The sequence below is a fragment of the Lonchura striata genome, chromosome 9 (assembly GCF_046129695.1).
Source record: "Lonchura striata isolate bLonStr1 chromosome 9, bLonStr1.mat, whole genome shotgun sequence".
Classification (NCBI taxonomy): Eukaryota; Metazoa; Chordata; class Aves; order Passeriformes; family Estrildidae; genus Lonchura; species Lonchura striata.
The window spans coordinates 11961538-11977067 of record NC_134611.1 but is presented as its reverse complement, the minus strand read 5'-3'; the positions used below and the strand labels follow the sequence as shown (position 1 = coordinate 11977067).

Genomic DNA, 15530 nt, shown 5'->3' with positions numbered 1-15530 from the left:
GGTTCCTTTATTAAAGAACTGCAATTCTTTTTCCAAAAGTATTTTTCATTTTGTCTTCTTTTACACAGTGGGAAAACACTTGCTTAGTAGAGGGTACAAACTCAGGTTTGGTTGTCTTGGATATGTATTGTTCAGGGCTCTTCAATGGTTTTCTTTCCATCCCTGTTTAGTGAGATTCTAGGAAAAGCTCTAACACGTATGTGAAATTTGCAATATTATTTTAACCTGAGGCAAATCTGATCCAAAATACATGATTTGCACAATATCACATAACTTAGCAAGGAGCAGAAATCTGATTCATAACACCACAGCAGCTGGGCTGGACATGGGATGTCTGGAGCTGACCCTCAAGGGAGTGCACTGCAGAGGTGGCTCTGCCTTCCTGTTTGGTCCTAGAGAAGTCCAGGCCTCTCCCAGTCCAACCAGCTTTCTAGTTATGCTGGCATCTGAAAAAACCTGGATCATAGCTTTTGACCTGATTTTCACTTTCTTTACAATGGGGCTGCTTGAGAGGTCTAGTACCAGATGAAAAGATGGAGAACATCTCCAAGAAAGCCTTTAGAAGTGAAACAAGGACCAGAGAGGGGAAACATAAGGAATAATTCAGATTAAGTTGCCTCTGAAATGGATTTCTTTGCATCCATGCTGGTAGAACTCTACAAGCCTTTGGTTTTAGAAGATCTATGTCTGAAGTCACCATCAGAGAGCTCAACCAGTTGACACTGGAGATACCAAATCTATGGCATTCACCATTTGGTAATGCATACTAACAGTGTCAGGTGAGGAAATGTTATGTCCAGGGTACCCAAGAACATGGTCTTTTCAATAATGCTGACACTGATCCTGCCAAACCAACCAAACTGGCCCCTTGTCCCACTTTTCTCCCCCTCACAGTAATAATGAGGAGCAAATATAACTTCTAAATAAAACATGAAGAAAAAGCACTTTGTATATTCAACCAACAAGATACTATTTAAAATACTAACAAGTCTTTTCCATTTCTCTTTAACAAGTATTACCAAAAAACACTTCATAAACCAGCTCTTTAAAATGAAGGGAAAGTAAATGCTTTACAGCAAACATATAGTACTGCACAGAAAGCAGCACCTTCAACTCCAAATATTTTTCACCAATCACTCTTTTATAGTCATTTATAGTCTATTCCTGTTCTAATAAATACAGATAGTCAACAAGCCCTAAATGTTTTAATGTAAATCAGCCCTTTTCTGTAGGTGAATATGTTATTTTTCTAATAACGTAGCTGTCTGAAAGAAAAATCTTTGCTTTTTAATGTCTTGTTCCAATTTCTCCATGACTCTCTCTCCTCTCACATTGCTTTCTTCATGGAAAGAGGAGGGAAAGAACTTCCAAGGTAAAACAACTTTAAGTGCAAAGATGTCATGAAAATTTTCAACCAAGAACAACCTATTTTCAAAACCTGTAGCATGAAATTATCTGGGTATGTTCCAGATTCTTAATAAAAAAACAATCTCTGCAATGTTTTCCCCAGCACTGTCATCAACAAGTACACTTCACTCTCAATCTGGATCTGCAACCAATTTTCTGAAACACATAAGCCAAAATACAATATTGCTCCAATCTGGAATCCTGTTCTGACATAATATGAAAATTAGACTCCGAAAATTTTGGCTACACTCCTGTTTTTTCGTTCACTTCCAAATGCTCCCAGTGTACCAAAACATGGAGCTGTAACTCAGGTGCAAGTGGAGAGAAATTATGATCCCACCACAGCAGAGCAAGAGCTCTTCTGAGCTATGGGAAGGCAGCTCCTCTGCAGGAGCCTCTCCAGAGAGCAGAAGGTGGGGACAGGCTCTGCTGGCTGTGGGCACAGGCAGCACTGAGCACTCGTGTCACCTGGCATCAGGACTGCCATCAGTGTCCTCCTGACAAACACTCCCAAAGTGTGACTGACCCTCTGCCTCTAGCCACAATGGGAAACTCGTGGGATGGCTCCCCTGGTGCTGGAGACAGCCTTGCACTGGCTTTTCTGGAAAGCCCACAGTCATTTTCCATGGAGGAACAAGAGGCTGTGCCAGTTTGCCTGCACTTTGTTACGGCTGAGAACGATAAGATGCTTCCAGAGCATTGTGTTACAATATCTGTGCCTTCAGTTCATGGATTTATCTTCCTCTGCCCTAGATAAAACTCCATTCCTTGGACAAATTAGGTCTGCTTGTCATTCAACACTCTACCTAATGGTCTCAGCTGTGTGTTTCTGCAGTTCCTGAAGCTGGAGCATTCCACAGATAGTTCTCATTGATTTGAGAAGCGAGCCAGAAATCCAGTTGTATTTTATCCAAAATGACAATGGGATAAGTTAATGATGTAATTAGAATTATCAGGACCCTTAAATTTTAAAGGATGGGTTTCAGCGAAGAACGATAACATTTTTAAAGGGGTATGTAACAACCTGGTGATTTATAAACAGCAAGTGCCTCGTGAAGTGAGGCACTAAACGTTTTCTTCTTTAGTTTAGGGAGGCTGATACTGACATGGGCTTAGTCTATGAATCTCTAATGTCATGTTTTCAAAATCATAATATGCTTTTCAGAAGGCAACACTCTAAATCCACCCATGGCATTTCAAACTGCAGAGACAACTTGAGATATTGATGGCATCATTCAAGTAAGGTATCCAAGAAGCTTGGCTGTTTCTGATGGACACAGCTTGAAGGAGGAGGCACAGCACCTGAAAGGGGTTCAGAGCTCTCTGTAAGCTGTGGTTACCACCAAACAACTTCACTGCACAGCTTCCTGGATGAAAGATGCTTGGAAGTGTCAGGTATGACTCATGCCCAGTGATGTTTACCCTATATGGGACACACAGATAATAAGTATGAAACCTGGGTAGTTGGGCCAGTAGAAATTGTCTACAAAGTGGTCAGCAAAGCTGCAGGTCTCTGACATGCCAGATCAGCAGTGAGAGAGGAAAAACCATCTTCTCCTGAGACAGGAGCCTCTCCTCAGGTCAGAAGAATAGCTGGGGACAGCAGATGAGAGATAACAGCTGGAGACCACAGCCACAATTTTTGGGAAGGGCTGAAGGACAAAAATCTAAGTGTTGGATTTTCAATTTTCCTCTTAATAAAGAGTACAGAGGGGTACAAGGAAACAAAGAATTCAATGCTGGCAAAGATGAATTTGCTTTACAGAACTGTCCTCAGAAACTGAATAGCTCAAAACTGACCACAGGAAGTAACTGGTGCAAAAAGCCCTACACAATAAACAATAAATTGTTCTGCACCCTACTTTTTCTTCATGGAGGCTTTGGGTGACTAGGCAATTTCTTAACTGGTAAAGCTAGAAAAGCTTTAGCTAAAAGTTTAGCTTAGGTAAAAAAGGTATCATCTGGAGACAGATAATTTTCTAATTTTGAACTAACAGATTTTTTGCATTTTAATACTTCTGAACACACTGACCTCAATTCCCTAGCAAGAGCTTCAGACAGAATACAGAAGTCAAAACTACTGATTCCAATCCAATCCAATCCAATCCAATCCAATCCAATCCAATCCAATCCAATCCAATCCAATCCAATCCATTTTTCCATTTTTCCTTTTAGGGAACATTTATAAAAGCAGAGAAAGAAACTGACTTCTTCAAGGGGAAAAATAGGCTGGAGAAAGAGCAGAAAATACACTCATCCTATCTTTAGCTTTACTTTCTCTTCAGGATCATTTTGACTCTCTGCCCAGGAGCCTCAACATAAGCCTCTTGATCGCAAAAGTCACAAGAGAATCAAGTGTTTGAAGAAGGTTATTGAAAAAAGAGAGGAGTTTCCTCCAGCACTTTTGGGTCATAGTCTTACTTACTAAATTCTCCCCCATAAAATTTTACTAAGTTTAAGTAAGGGTTTTTACATTTGATAAAATGCTGCTTACAAACAAAGTTTAAAAAATGTAGAGGGAGAGGAATGATGAATGCAGTATAACCACAGGAAAGCAGAGGTGTTTCCTCTTTCACTGTTCTTAATTAAAATAAAATTTAAAAAAACCACTGAAACTGAGAAGCATTTGTTTATTCCTCCACACTCATCAGGGCTGATGGCTCTGGGAAAGGAAAGAGTCAGGAACATGGGGCCCTGCTCACACCCCTCCCTTCTGGGCACCCTGGCTAAGCTGCACTTCCCAAGCCCAAGATTAGCAGCATATCCCTGGGGTGGTTCTTTCCCTACCCATGGGTGACAAAGGAGCTGTCTTCTGACCTAAAACCTGCTTTGGACTAGGAAGTACCTTCCCCTGCACCTTTCCTCCCAGCACCATCCTGTCTGTGCACCCTCTTGGCACAGTCTTGGCCCCAGAAGGACTCTGCCCTCTCCTCCCAAAGCTGCAGGACCCAGGAATGTGCAGGAAACCTCACACTTCCCAAAATCTCCTGGGGAGGCTCAAGAGCTCAAGGAACTTATCGTAACATGTCAGGTCAACAATGCTGGTATTTCCTCTTTTCTGCTTCAAGATGATTTTTGCACTAAAGCCAGCTCAGCATCTTGCAGACAGCTGAAGCTGCTTCATCACTGAAGAGTCATGCTGGAGGCATTTAGGAAGTTACTGCACCCACATAAATACTCTCCCTCTCCCTGCCACCGTCCCCACAGCGACCTTGTCACCTCCTTCCCAGTCCATTACAGCCACCTCAAACATCAGCTCTGAACTGAGCCAACTGATGGACAGTTTACCTTTATTCTGCAGCTCCTGATAACCTTCGAGGGACAAGCAGGCATGAATAACCTTAAACAGCATCCCAAATTAGTCCTCAAAGAGTGAGTCACATCCTTTTGCAGTTCTCCTGAGTTGCCCCAGATGGAGCTGAATTCCCTGGCCTCCAGCATTCACATAGGTGTTGATTCTTACAACCCCATTCCTGACCTTTTGTTCCATACTACGGGGTATTACAAGGTTGTAGTAACATTACCAGCTTCAACTCTTATCAGAACCTCTAAAGAGCTGGGCCAGCAGCTGGGTATCATGGAAATAGGGACACACTCTCTGTGGCATTCTTGTCCCAAGACTGGCATGGGTACCTGCCCTGAACTGCAACAGACTCAGCATGTGATAAATCCCTGTGGCCACATTTAATGTCTCCAGAGAGAGATCCCACGGAGGATCTTTCATGTGTAATATCTGAGTCAGGCTATCTAATTTGGTAACCAAATGGCAAAAACTCTCCATGACAGACAGTCTTTCATCCTTGCAAAAAACCACAGACTTTGGAATGACCCCAACTGGCAAAACCTGATTTGAATAGGGAGTTTATTTTATGTTTTAATTTTCTATTTTGTTCTGCTTGCAGTTAAAATAAATGGCATAGAGCTGGTTTATAAAAACACTACCAAACAAAAAAACTCTTTACCCAGCAGTACTGCACAATATTTAGAGTTCTGCAGGGACCAGTAAACATAGAAGGATTTTAATTTTCCATGGCCTGTAAGTGTTATAATCTCCATCAACTGCGTGCACTCTGGGACCATGACTAACACCAGGGCTTGAGCTTAGAATGGTTGCTGCTTCTTTCTTCTGTCTTTAACACTGTTTTGAAACTCACACTTAATCCAATAATTTGCAGGAATAAAGAAGTTTTTACAGCAAAAGGTTCCTCTCAAGTCTAACCCACAGGTCTGTTATAGGACAATGTATCAATAAAACAGAGGTGTCTGTGAGTCCATGCAACTGCTATGAAAGACAACAACATCTTAGGGATAAAGGCTTTACTTATTAGGAGAAATCACACTGGTGGAGATTAAAAGGTGACCAAGGACATTCAGACACCAGCACTGTCTTCATGGGTTTGACTACTAGCAATTCTTTCATAGCATCCATGGCAAATATTCCACTACATCTTGCTTGTTTATTCCTTGTTTAGGATGTGTGTTGTGCCTCAACATTTCAGGAATAGTTACAACCACTGACTTCTCCAGGACCCTTGAAAGTCATGAGCTCTCTTCCTTTTCCAACTCATATTCCCCATCTTAAAAGACATATTCCTACCCAAGCTGCTTTCTCCCCTCACTTTTCAGTGCAAAGCTGACCAGAACGAACAGCTCTGACAGCTTTGGTATGACACACTCTGTTTCAGTGATGCCATGTTAACCACCCTGGTATTTCCTGCTCAGTCACACTAAAAAAATGCTTCATCTTCTAAGACTGAGTTAATGGGGACACCAAAAGGGTTTTATCCCACGTTGGGGCCCCACTTGCTTGGCCAGCTATTCTGCTGAGAAACAAGTGACCCACAGAGCCCCTGTCCCAATCCACAGACTGAGCTTACCCCATCTCAGCTCTCCCTGGAAGTCACATAGCTCTCCTTGATTTGCATTTACTCATGGTAGACTGCTATCATGATTTAATCCTTTCACTGGCAAGGCACATACAATGTGTGGCTGTCAAATTTGCACAGGTTTGCCCCAAGTGAGTCACTGCACCTTAAACTGCAATCTGGGAATACTGATCCCAAAAAAAGGAGATGTTGGAGATGACATCCAAAGACCAAGTTTTCACAGAATTAACTGGAAAGGAGAAAGAGGAATCTCAGTTTGCCATGAAGCATCAAACTGGTCTGGAAAGCAGATTTCTGCTCCCTTGAGAGTTTTTAATAGCTTTGGATAACTAAGATAAACAGAGACTGAAGGGCTGTCTGAGACACACACAGAATTACTGAATTATGACATGTTTGAGAGGTTATTTACTTTAAAGAGTATTTACATAAAGTCCACTTCCTCTTTATATATATACTCAAACATTACAAAGATTCTTCCTCCACCCTTAATGAGGAGTCTACATTCAACAGCCCCAAACATCCAGAATTCACCTTTTTTCAAGAACATCCCTAGGAAAGTTTTCCAGGCAGTCCATTCCTTATTCCTAGTAACAAGCAGTAGGACAAGAGGAAACAGCCTCAAGTGGCATTGGGGAGGTTTGGATTGGACATTAGGAAAAATTTATTCATCAAAAGGGCTGTCAAGCATTGGAACAGGCTGCTCAGGGAAGTGTTGGAGTCACCATCCCTGGAGGTATTTAAAAGATGTGTGGATGTGGTGCTTGGGCACACAGTTTAGCTGTGGACTTGGCAGTGCTGGCTTAGCAGTAAACTTGATGATCTTGGAGGTCTTTTTGAACCTAAACCATTCTATGATTCCCCAGAGCCTGAGCAAAACCAGGGAAATTCCACTCTCTCACCAGGCAAATGAGGCATGTGTGGAAAGAAAAAACAGGGCATTAAAAGGAAGAGGGGAAAGAGGGATCAGAATATGAAGTGATGACTGGGATGCTGCTATTAAAGCAGCTGATTTTCCCTCCATTCTCTGGCCCATCTGGAACAGCTCTGCTCACCTGAGAAGTGTCATGGTTGAATATCACAGCATTCAGGTCTCCACAGTTGTAGTGCTTGATGAGATCCTCAGTGGTGTAGGGGGCCTGCAAACTCCCTGCTCGAAGGCTTTCGTGTTGGAGCAGAGTTTGGTTTAGAGCAAACAGCACCTGCAGAAACACAGGCAGGAAAAGAGAGAAAAAGTTAAAGACAGTAGGAATCAAAACAACAAGGACTACAGGAAAAAACTTTGAAAGACTTTCCTGCAGCTGAAGTCTATTCCCTTTATCCATTCTGGCCCACAGTAACACGGGATGGTCTTCAGGCATTCCCAAATGGAAAAGCATTCAGATGCAAGACCCTATCATATTCTCCACAGAGTGTAACTTCATAACAGATACCTACTGCTCAGAGGTCACAGTCTCAGAACTCCTGGGCTCTCTGTGCTGGTTAATTTGCTTCATGACAGACACTGGAATGGAAACTCCCCTAATTGAGGGTGTCTAGGTGTCTCTGCCTGTTTCCTGTACCCTAGTTTAAATCCAAAGCCCAAACTCAGTTGACAGGTTTTCGAGAAAAAAATCAAAATAATCTGAACTTCTGAAGTCAAAGGTGTATTGGAACTTTGTGCATGCTTTTAATAACAGAAACTTTAGGAAATTCCTTATTAGTCTCCCTCCTTTTGTCTTTCCTCCTTTACCCTACCATTTGCCAAGTGAGAACAGAGACACCAATCTGTAACACTATCCCAACAGACTGACCCAACAGTATCCTCATCCCAAACCTGAAAAATACCAAAAAAGCAGAAGCACAATTTATTGCATAATTTTGGATAACAAAAAAAAAAAATCCTTAAATATTAGATATTTTTCCCTTGAATTACCAAACAAAGCCTAAAAAAACCCAAGTAAACAAACAAAAAACCCCCCACCCCAAAAAAAGCCCACCACAAAAAACCCCCCATGCCTCCCCAACAAAAAACCAAATAAAACCAAATAAAAAAAGGACCACTAAATTACATATGAACAACCAAAAATCTTTTTAGATTTGTGACAGACTGTGGGAGTAATATATACTTGGTGATTCAATAACCACCAAATCTGGGCTTTACACGTTCTGCTTTCCAAGAACTTTCTGAAGAAACTCGATAAAAAGTAGATTAATAAATCAGAAAAATAAGAGTGAATACTTTTGTCATGAACTATATAAATAAACAAACACACTTTTCCTAAAATAAAGTGGAATGTGGTTACTGTGAATTCAGACTTCTGAAAAATTATATTGATGTGTCATTTTTCATGAAAAGACTCCTGCACCCCTCAGTCTCATATTTCACCACTTTTTGAGCTTTTCTCATTTATAACAGCATTGTCCCATCCTTCCCAGAGAATAACAATCATCTCAAAATCAGGGCAAGGTAATCCCCGCTGAGCTCCAGTCTGGGACCTGAATTCTTACCTTCTTACATTTTAGCAACTGAACCCACTTCAAGGAGTGAACCCAAGAGGAGTTTAAAATCAGCAATTTACATATGTATTTGCAGGATGGAAGCTTTTAGTTTTAAATTATGATTCCCGTTGAAGTTTATCTGAAGGTGAAGGAGAGGAAGTTGCAAAATCCCATGTATATAAAAAATGAGTATTTTATATTAAATTATTAATAATAACATTGATAATGTTAGTAATATTAATTATAACAATGGCTCTTCAGGGCACTAACAGCCTCAATAAAAAGCTGTTAAATGCTAACTAACATACACAAATTGGGTTGAGAAAAAGCAAATGCTAGTTTTTAATTTACTTTAAAAAAAAAAGATGGTCTTTCAACTGAACCTGTTATACCTCAGTTTGGCAATCAGTTCCCCATTAGGAGCCAAGCCGAAAAGATTTCCTTGCTCAGATCTAAGGGTTTCTCCAGGCTTTTCTACAAAGAGATCAAGCTTTCCTGGCACCATGGCTTGTAGTTAAGCATCCTCCTAACTTAGTATTTCTCTAATTTAAAAAATATGAAAAATCTCTAATGTTTGAAAGGATCTGAGCTTTTTCTTTTTCCCCTAAGGGCTACAGCTTGAAGAGGAAATGGTTCATCCCAGGATTTCCTGGGGATTCTAAACATTTTGACTAATAAAAATAAAAGCTTAGAAAAACATTGACAGGAAAAATGAGAGCAGAGGTTTCCCAAAATGCTTTTAGCAAAATCCTCCTCATTTTTGATTTTTTAAACAATGGATGTTACTGGATTTTATATACAAAAATATGTATACACACAGGCACACACACATATACAAACCACCAACAAGCCCTGAGGCAAGACTGTGTTTTATGATAAAATATTAAGAAGGCAATAAACAAATCCTTACTTACTTTACTCCCAATGCCTTCCCCCCAACCTCCCCCCCCCTTTTTTTTTTTGGGTGGGGGGAAACCAGTCCTGTGCATTAATGCTTTGGGTCTTTCTCCTCTGAATAAGTTTGGAACCTACTACATTATTTCAGTCACATTTACAGTGGGTTAGAGATACTGAGAAATTAAAGAAGATCCAGAGAAGTTCACCATACAAGTTCACTTCTTACAAGACACCAAAGATTCCAAATGAGAGAGAATGAGTTATTTTACAGTTTTTGGCAGATGGCCCCCCATGATTTCATTGGTGCCAGGACATTCATTTCCCTGCTTTCTGCCTCAGAGCAGCTTTGAGATCTCAAGGTGCTGTTGGCCACCAGCTGAACCCATCCAGCACGCTGCTGTCACTGTGGGGAGCTCAGCACTGGGTTCAAACTTCTGCCCCAAAAGCTAATCTACAGGTTTTATTTTAGGAAGAAAGCTAAAATCAGAAACTGAAACACTTGAATATGTAATTAACCATTTTCTAGAGAAGTCTTGCTTAAACAAGCCATAACTACCATGGATTTTGGTTGGGTGGCTTAAAACAAATTTAAAGAGAGGCAGGGTCTCATCACAATTGCTGCTTCCTGGCTGGATTTGTAGACCATTTCCTTCAGAGTCAGGTTAAAGCCAGCTTAAAACCAGAATTTATTTTTCCTTACTGTTCAGATAATGCCACAAAAACGCTGTTTCCTTCCCTTCTCTCTATCTTAATATCACTGACCCCACGACCCCCAGCCTAATCCTCTATCTGAGTTAAATCTCCCAGAGCTGCCTGAGATTACTGAACAACTGATGAGTTCAAAATAAACACACTTAAGAGTGACTGCCTATACACAGTCCCACCTAATAAACAGAGCAGACGGGATTTGTTCTGGGAAGCAATGGGAAGTTATGACTTTGGCTCTTGGGAAGTGCATTTTTATTCACACAATTTATGGTCCTCACCCTGGTGTGCTTTGAAGACATTTTTGCACATCTGTCTCTGTGCACCACTTTGACTGTCCAACCTTTTAATCTGGGTGGTGTCATTGCCCACTGCAGAGATTTTATTTGGAGACACCAGCTCAGCCCTCAGGGCAGTCCTGTTTTACGGTCAGTGAGAGTGGGTCCCACTAGTTCTATACAGTGCCAGGGACCCTGGTCCAGACATTTTTTGAATTGTTTTGCACAGCCTTTGGATCTCTCAAGAAAAAGGGGCTGGACCAGTGAAGACCTTCACTAACAGATTTACTGATCACCTTGACACTCACACAGTATTCCCCCTCTCTGTGCTTCTGGATTGCAGAGCCAGGAGTCACACAAGAACAGAAGGAATGGGTTACAAAAGCAAAACTCCCATATAAGTCAACTTGAATGTTTATGGTGTTTAACTTTCACCTTCAAAAAGGTAAAGGATTATAAAACCTCCAAACCACACATAAAAAGCAGGCAGACACAACTGCAGCAGGTCCTAAGGTCTCGAGGCTGGCACTGCCCAGAAGTGTTGGCATCAGCAGTTGTCCTTGGGACAGTTTGAATATTGTTCTGCAGATACATTGGTGAGGTTGGAGGTTTGATTTTATGTGATAATTTAATGAGAGTTGGTTTTTAGGGAAGTAAATCTAATCTACAGAAACAGACCTAGAGAACCACTGCCACCTTTTTAAGGAGGGAAGAGTGAATAATTCTGTAATTGGATTTGGCTTAGGAACACTCCACCCTTTCTAGCAGAAATAATTTTCTTCACTGAACCTGGGAGAAAAGCTAGATGAAAATGCCATTTGTTCTAAGGTACTCCCACAACCATTCACATACCCTGTTTTATTGTGCCAGGCCAGCAGCTTCAAATTGGGCATTTGAAGGCTCCACAGCACTATGCTAATGCTGCATGTGATAGCTAAGCAGGAGAAATCACAGCCTCTGTGCCAGAGAACTTCACCTTATCCATGTTCTGGACATTTGTCTCTAGCTGAAGAGCATAAGAAGGCCCAGAAAACAAAACCCAAGCTAACCTGTATCAAATATACCATCATTCCTGGTTGCATCAGTGGTGAACAGGTGGACCTATCCACATGTGGAATCAAGTGGAAAGGTTGCCAGATCCACCTCTTCAATTTTTATAACTAAATCCCCAAACAATGCCACAATGGGAAAAAAAAAAGCGCTTTGTGGGACATCTATTAAGCACCTGTAAAATAAGATGAGGAAACCTTATTCAAAATAAAATGCTTGAGTGGTCCCAAACCTTCCTATGAAATATATTGCTGATAAAACAGACAACAAATTCAGGCATTACAACACAAGAAACACTTTTTTTTTTTAAGCTTAAGACAAATTGGAGCTGAGTTCTTCTGGTATGTTTGCTATACAGGAGACTTGAAGATGAAAGGCAACCCTAGGAAAACTCTCAGGCCAAGCTTTGCATTCACAGGACTCCAGTAGCTGGAATTACAGGATGACCCCTGCACAGACCCATGATTAATAACAATACCACAAAAACAAGTACTTAAATTTCACACTGTGATGTCAGCTTTTGAGCAGGCAACTTATTGTTTTCCTTTGCTCTCTCTTTTGGACACGTGCCACCACAATGCAAACACTAAATAAGCATTACTGGAAGTGTTTGAGTGACTATATCCTGTCAGTGCCAAGACTGCAATTCCAGAAAAGAAATACCCATTCTCCTACTTGGTTCAAAACAAACTGCAACATAAATATTGGGATAAACAGTTCTGCAGGGGTTCTTCTTTCTTAGTTATCCTAATCTGTGATCTAACAGAAAATCAAATATACAGTTTCAGGTCAAAATAGTTACTTGGGAAAAAAAAAAATCTAAGAAAGAAAAATTCAAGTCCCTGATTTATTACAGATTAATGAAAAGCAATAAAAGCGCTTGCCCAAATCTGTTCAGTTCCATTGGTTTACAGAAGACGGGTTTCCCCTTTCCTTGAATCTCTTGTGCTATTGCTAGGAATTAGTGAGCTGTGAAACTCACCTAATGAGGTCAGCATAAGGAAATAGCTCTGGAAAAACAGGTCCTGGGGGATCTACTAAAGGACTCCCCCAGTGTCCAAACGAAATCCTGGATGCATTGGCACATTGTACAGCTGGGGCTGTGGGAGGAACGTGCCCAGCTTTGTTGTTGTTTTTCCTATAAAGGGACAGCTAAGGAAAGTGAAACTATTAACTCATCCACTGGAATTTCTACTCACAAACCGTGCTCCCTGTTAAAGCTGCTCATAAAAGCCTTTCGGCTAGTTAGTTCCATATGTTCCCCAAATCCGCAGTTATTGCTTCTGAAAGGCAGGAGTAGTTAACAGTCTGCGGCTTGGCACTGACCAGGGAGACCTAGGGACCTTGCTTTCCCCCTCCCTTTCAAGCTGCCAATTAACCAGTTTAATAAACCAGTTTGAATCTGACTGAGGTGCTTGGAGAAACCCCAAACCACCACCCATCCCAGGGCTCAGCCATGACAATGACACAGGGGTACGGCCCAGGGCAGAGCAGTCACGCTACTGATGTCCAGCCACTGGACTAAGGTTGGTTTTCTTGATGCTAGGAAAGCTGCAGGGACATTCAGGCCCCAGTTTTCAGTCCTATTTGCCCAAAGCTCCAGCTGAGGTTGACTCCAACAGCTTGACTTTAGCCTCCTGACTTCTCTCCTTATGCAGAGATCCCACAATAAACTTGCCCAGGCAAAAGTATTTTTTTATTTTATTTTTGCTGTGGTTTGATTGAATCAAAAACCAACAGAAAATTTCCAGACATCAAACACTGCGGAGTGCATGAGAACTCCATTCTCTCAGCCTTAAGCTCCCCAAGCCAGAAAAGGAGTCTCCTGGTTGATGAAAATCCCTGGGCTGACCCTACTACACTATTGCTTCTGCTCCAAGTTCCTGGCTTCAGTAGGGCTGGGGCAGGCACAGGATTCAGTGAGACCCTAGAGAGCAGCACTTTGGGGGCTCGGTGGGTTACATGATAGAACAGACAAGACAGCAACAGTTTGGGCTCCTAGATGTGTGTCTTCTCTTGCACAAGGTCATTAAGACAACAAAGACATGGAATTAATTTCTGTTCTGGAAGCACTTTTAAAACTTATACTATAATACACTATAAATACCACACCCACTCTAAATAGGTCAATAAAATCCAAATAAAGGTCTTAAGTATGTAACCTGAAGTCAGCAGCAGCTGCAGCAAAGGCAGTATTGGAATGAGGGTAAGATCTGAAAACTTTTCTTCTAGTGGCAGTGATCTCAGTTACTTGCTAAAGGTACTTAGAGTCCAAATTAACATAGAAGAAGCGATGAGGGAAAAAGCTTTGATATGGAATTTCCATCCTTTTCCCTTTTGTGAACCACTACACTGTGGAAGGATGTTTCAATGCCCTCACCACATCATCAGCAGGGTCTCTTTTGCCAGTAACTCAGCTTGATGTCCAACCAGTCACAGTGTGAGTGAGCAGAAGCTCTGCAGGATAACTCTGCTTTGGTCAATGCCCACATTCAAGCTTAGGAAATAAATTAAGAAACAACGGGAAGACAGATTTGCATTTTAATCAGAACTGAAACTCTAGAAGGGACAGAATTACTTCTGTTAAATTTGCAATATAAATTAAGAACTTTTGTGGATTTAGTATGCAGGATTTACTTGCATCCAGTACTTCTGCATCCGTCTTTTTTCTCAGCTGTGCCAAACTCAGCAGATTAACTTTGATGAGTAAACTTATCTAAAAGGTTAAATATTTTCACCAAATGAGTTACAGTCTGAGCAGTCTAGTTCTGCAAGTGGTTTTACAATGAAGTGCAACCAGTTCCAGTTACCAACGCCCTGCCCAGCAGTGATGGCTTGCAGGTCCAAGTGTCACTGTTTAGACTTCTGCACTGGAGTCTTAGGTCTTGTAAACAAAAAAGTAAACACTCAGTAAGATCAGTTCATACTTCTGGCACGAGAGAGCACTCTTCCTTCTTGAAGGATGGTTGAATTCAGAGTGGTTCTAAAGCATATTCCTCCTTCCTAGAACTCAAATCAGCTATTCAGTTACATGGCTTAAAGAAAGGACATACTGGACAACAAAATACAGTAACCTAAAAATCCCGTATTAGTTTTAATCAAGTCAGACATGATGGTGTAAATTGCTTTGGCTTCTTTCTTTTCACCGTTTGGTTTAATTTGTAGCAAAGCAGTAACAAGTCTTCCAGGACCAAGTAGCTGGCAACTGGGCTTGATTTTAAACAACCCATAAAACATATCAGATCATTGTGAGGGCAAAAGGCTGGAGTGCTCAATTGGCGTGAATGGACCCAGCTCCACAAAGAGAAAGGAGATGGACTGTGTGACACTGGATGTCTAAAGCAGCAGCCCTGGATCACGTGGAACCCACAGGCACAGAAGAAGGCAGGGCCATTTCCCACCCAGACAAAGCAGGCAGTGTTCCAGTGGGACAACCTGGACAGGGCCCTGCTGCCTATCTGGTGCTGCCCATCTGGTGCTGCCCTGGGCTGGCTGCCAGCCTGGCTCCTGCACACCTCTGGGGCCCCACCATTGCCCCCTGTGCCACCACCCCAGCAAGCCTTGCTTGGACTCCAGCTCCACTTTGTCATTCCTGTTCTGGGGGTATCTCACCACTAACTAGCCAAGAGCAAACCCCCTGTGTCCAGGAAGCCCAAATGCTGCCTCAGTGTCAGGAAACTCACCCCCACACACCCCCCATTTAACACAAGAGCTCTGTGGGCACTAGAGGTCTGTGAGGAGGTTTCTGGAGAAGAGCGGTGTTCCAGCAGAGGTGCCGCAGCGTCTGCAGCACGTTGCTCAAAGGTGTCATTGAAACAGGAACAGAGAG

General features: G+C 41.9%; 1 protein-coding gene across 1 annotated transcript in view; it reads right to left on the bottom strand.

Annotated features, from left to right (window-relative positions):
* Window positions 1-15530, bottom strand: part of TRABD2B (TraB domain containing 2B) — a 261216-nt gene that overhangs the window by 112317 nt on the left and 133369 nt on the right. Inside the window, exon 3 of the mRNA XM_021529047.2 lies at window positions 7346-7492. Coding sequence (XP_021384722.2) covers window positions 7346-7492 — 147 coding nt within the window. The remainder of the gene's footprint in view (window positions 1-7345; window positions 7493-15530) is intronic.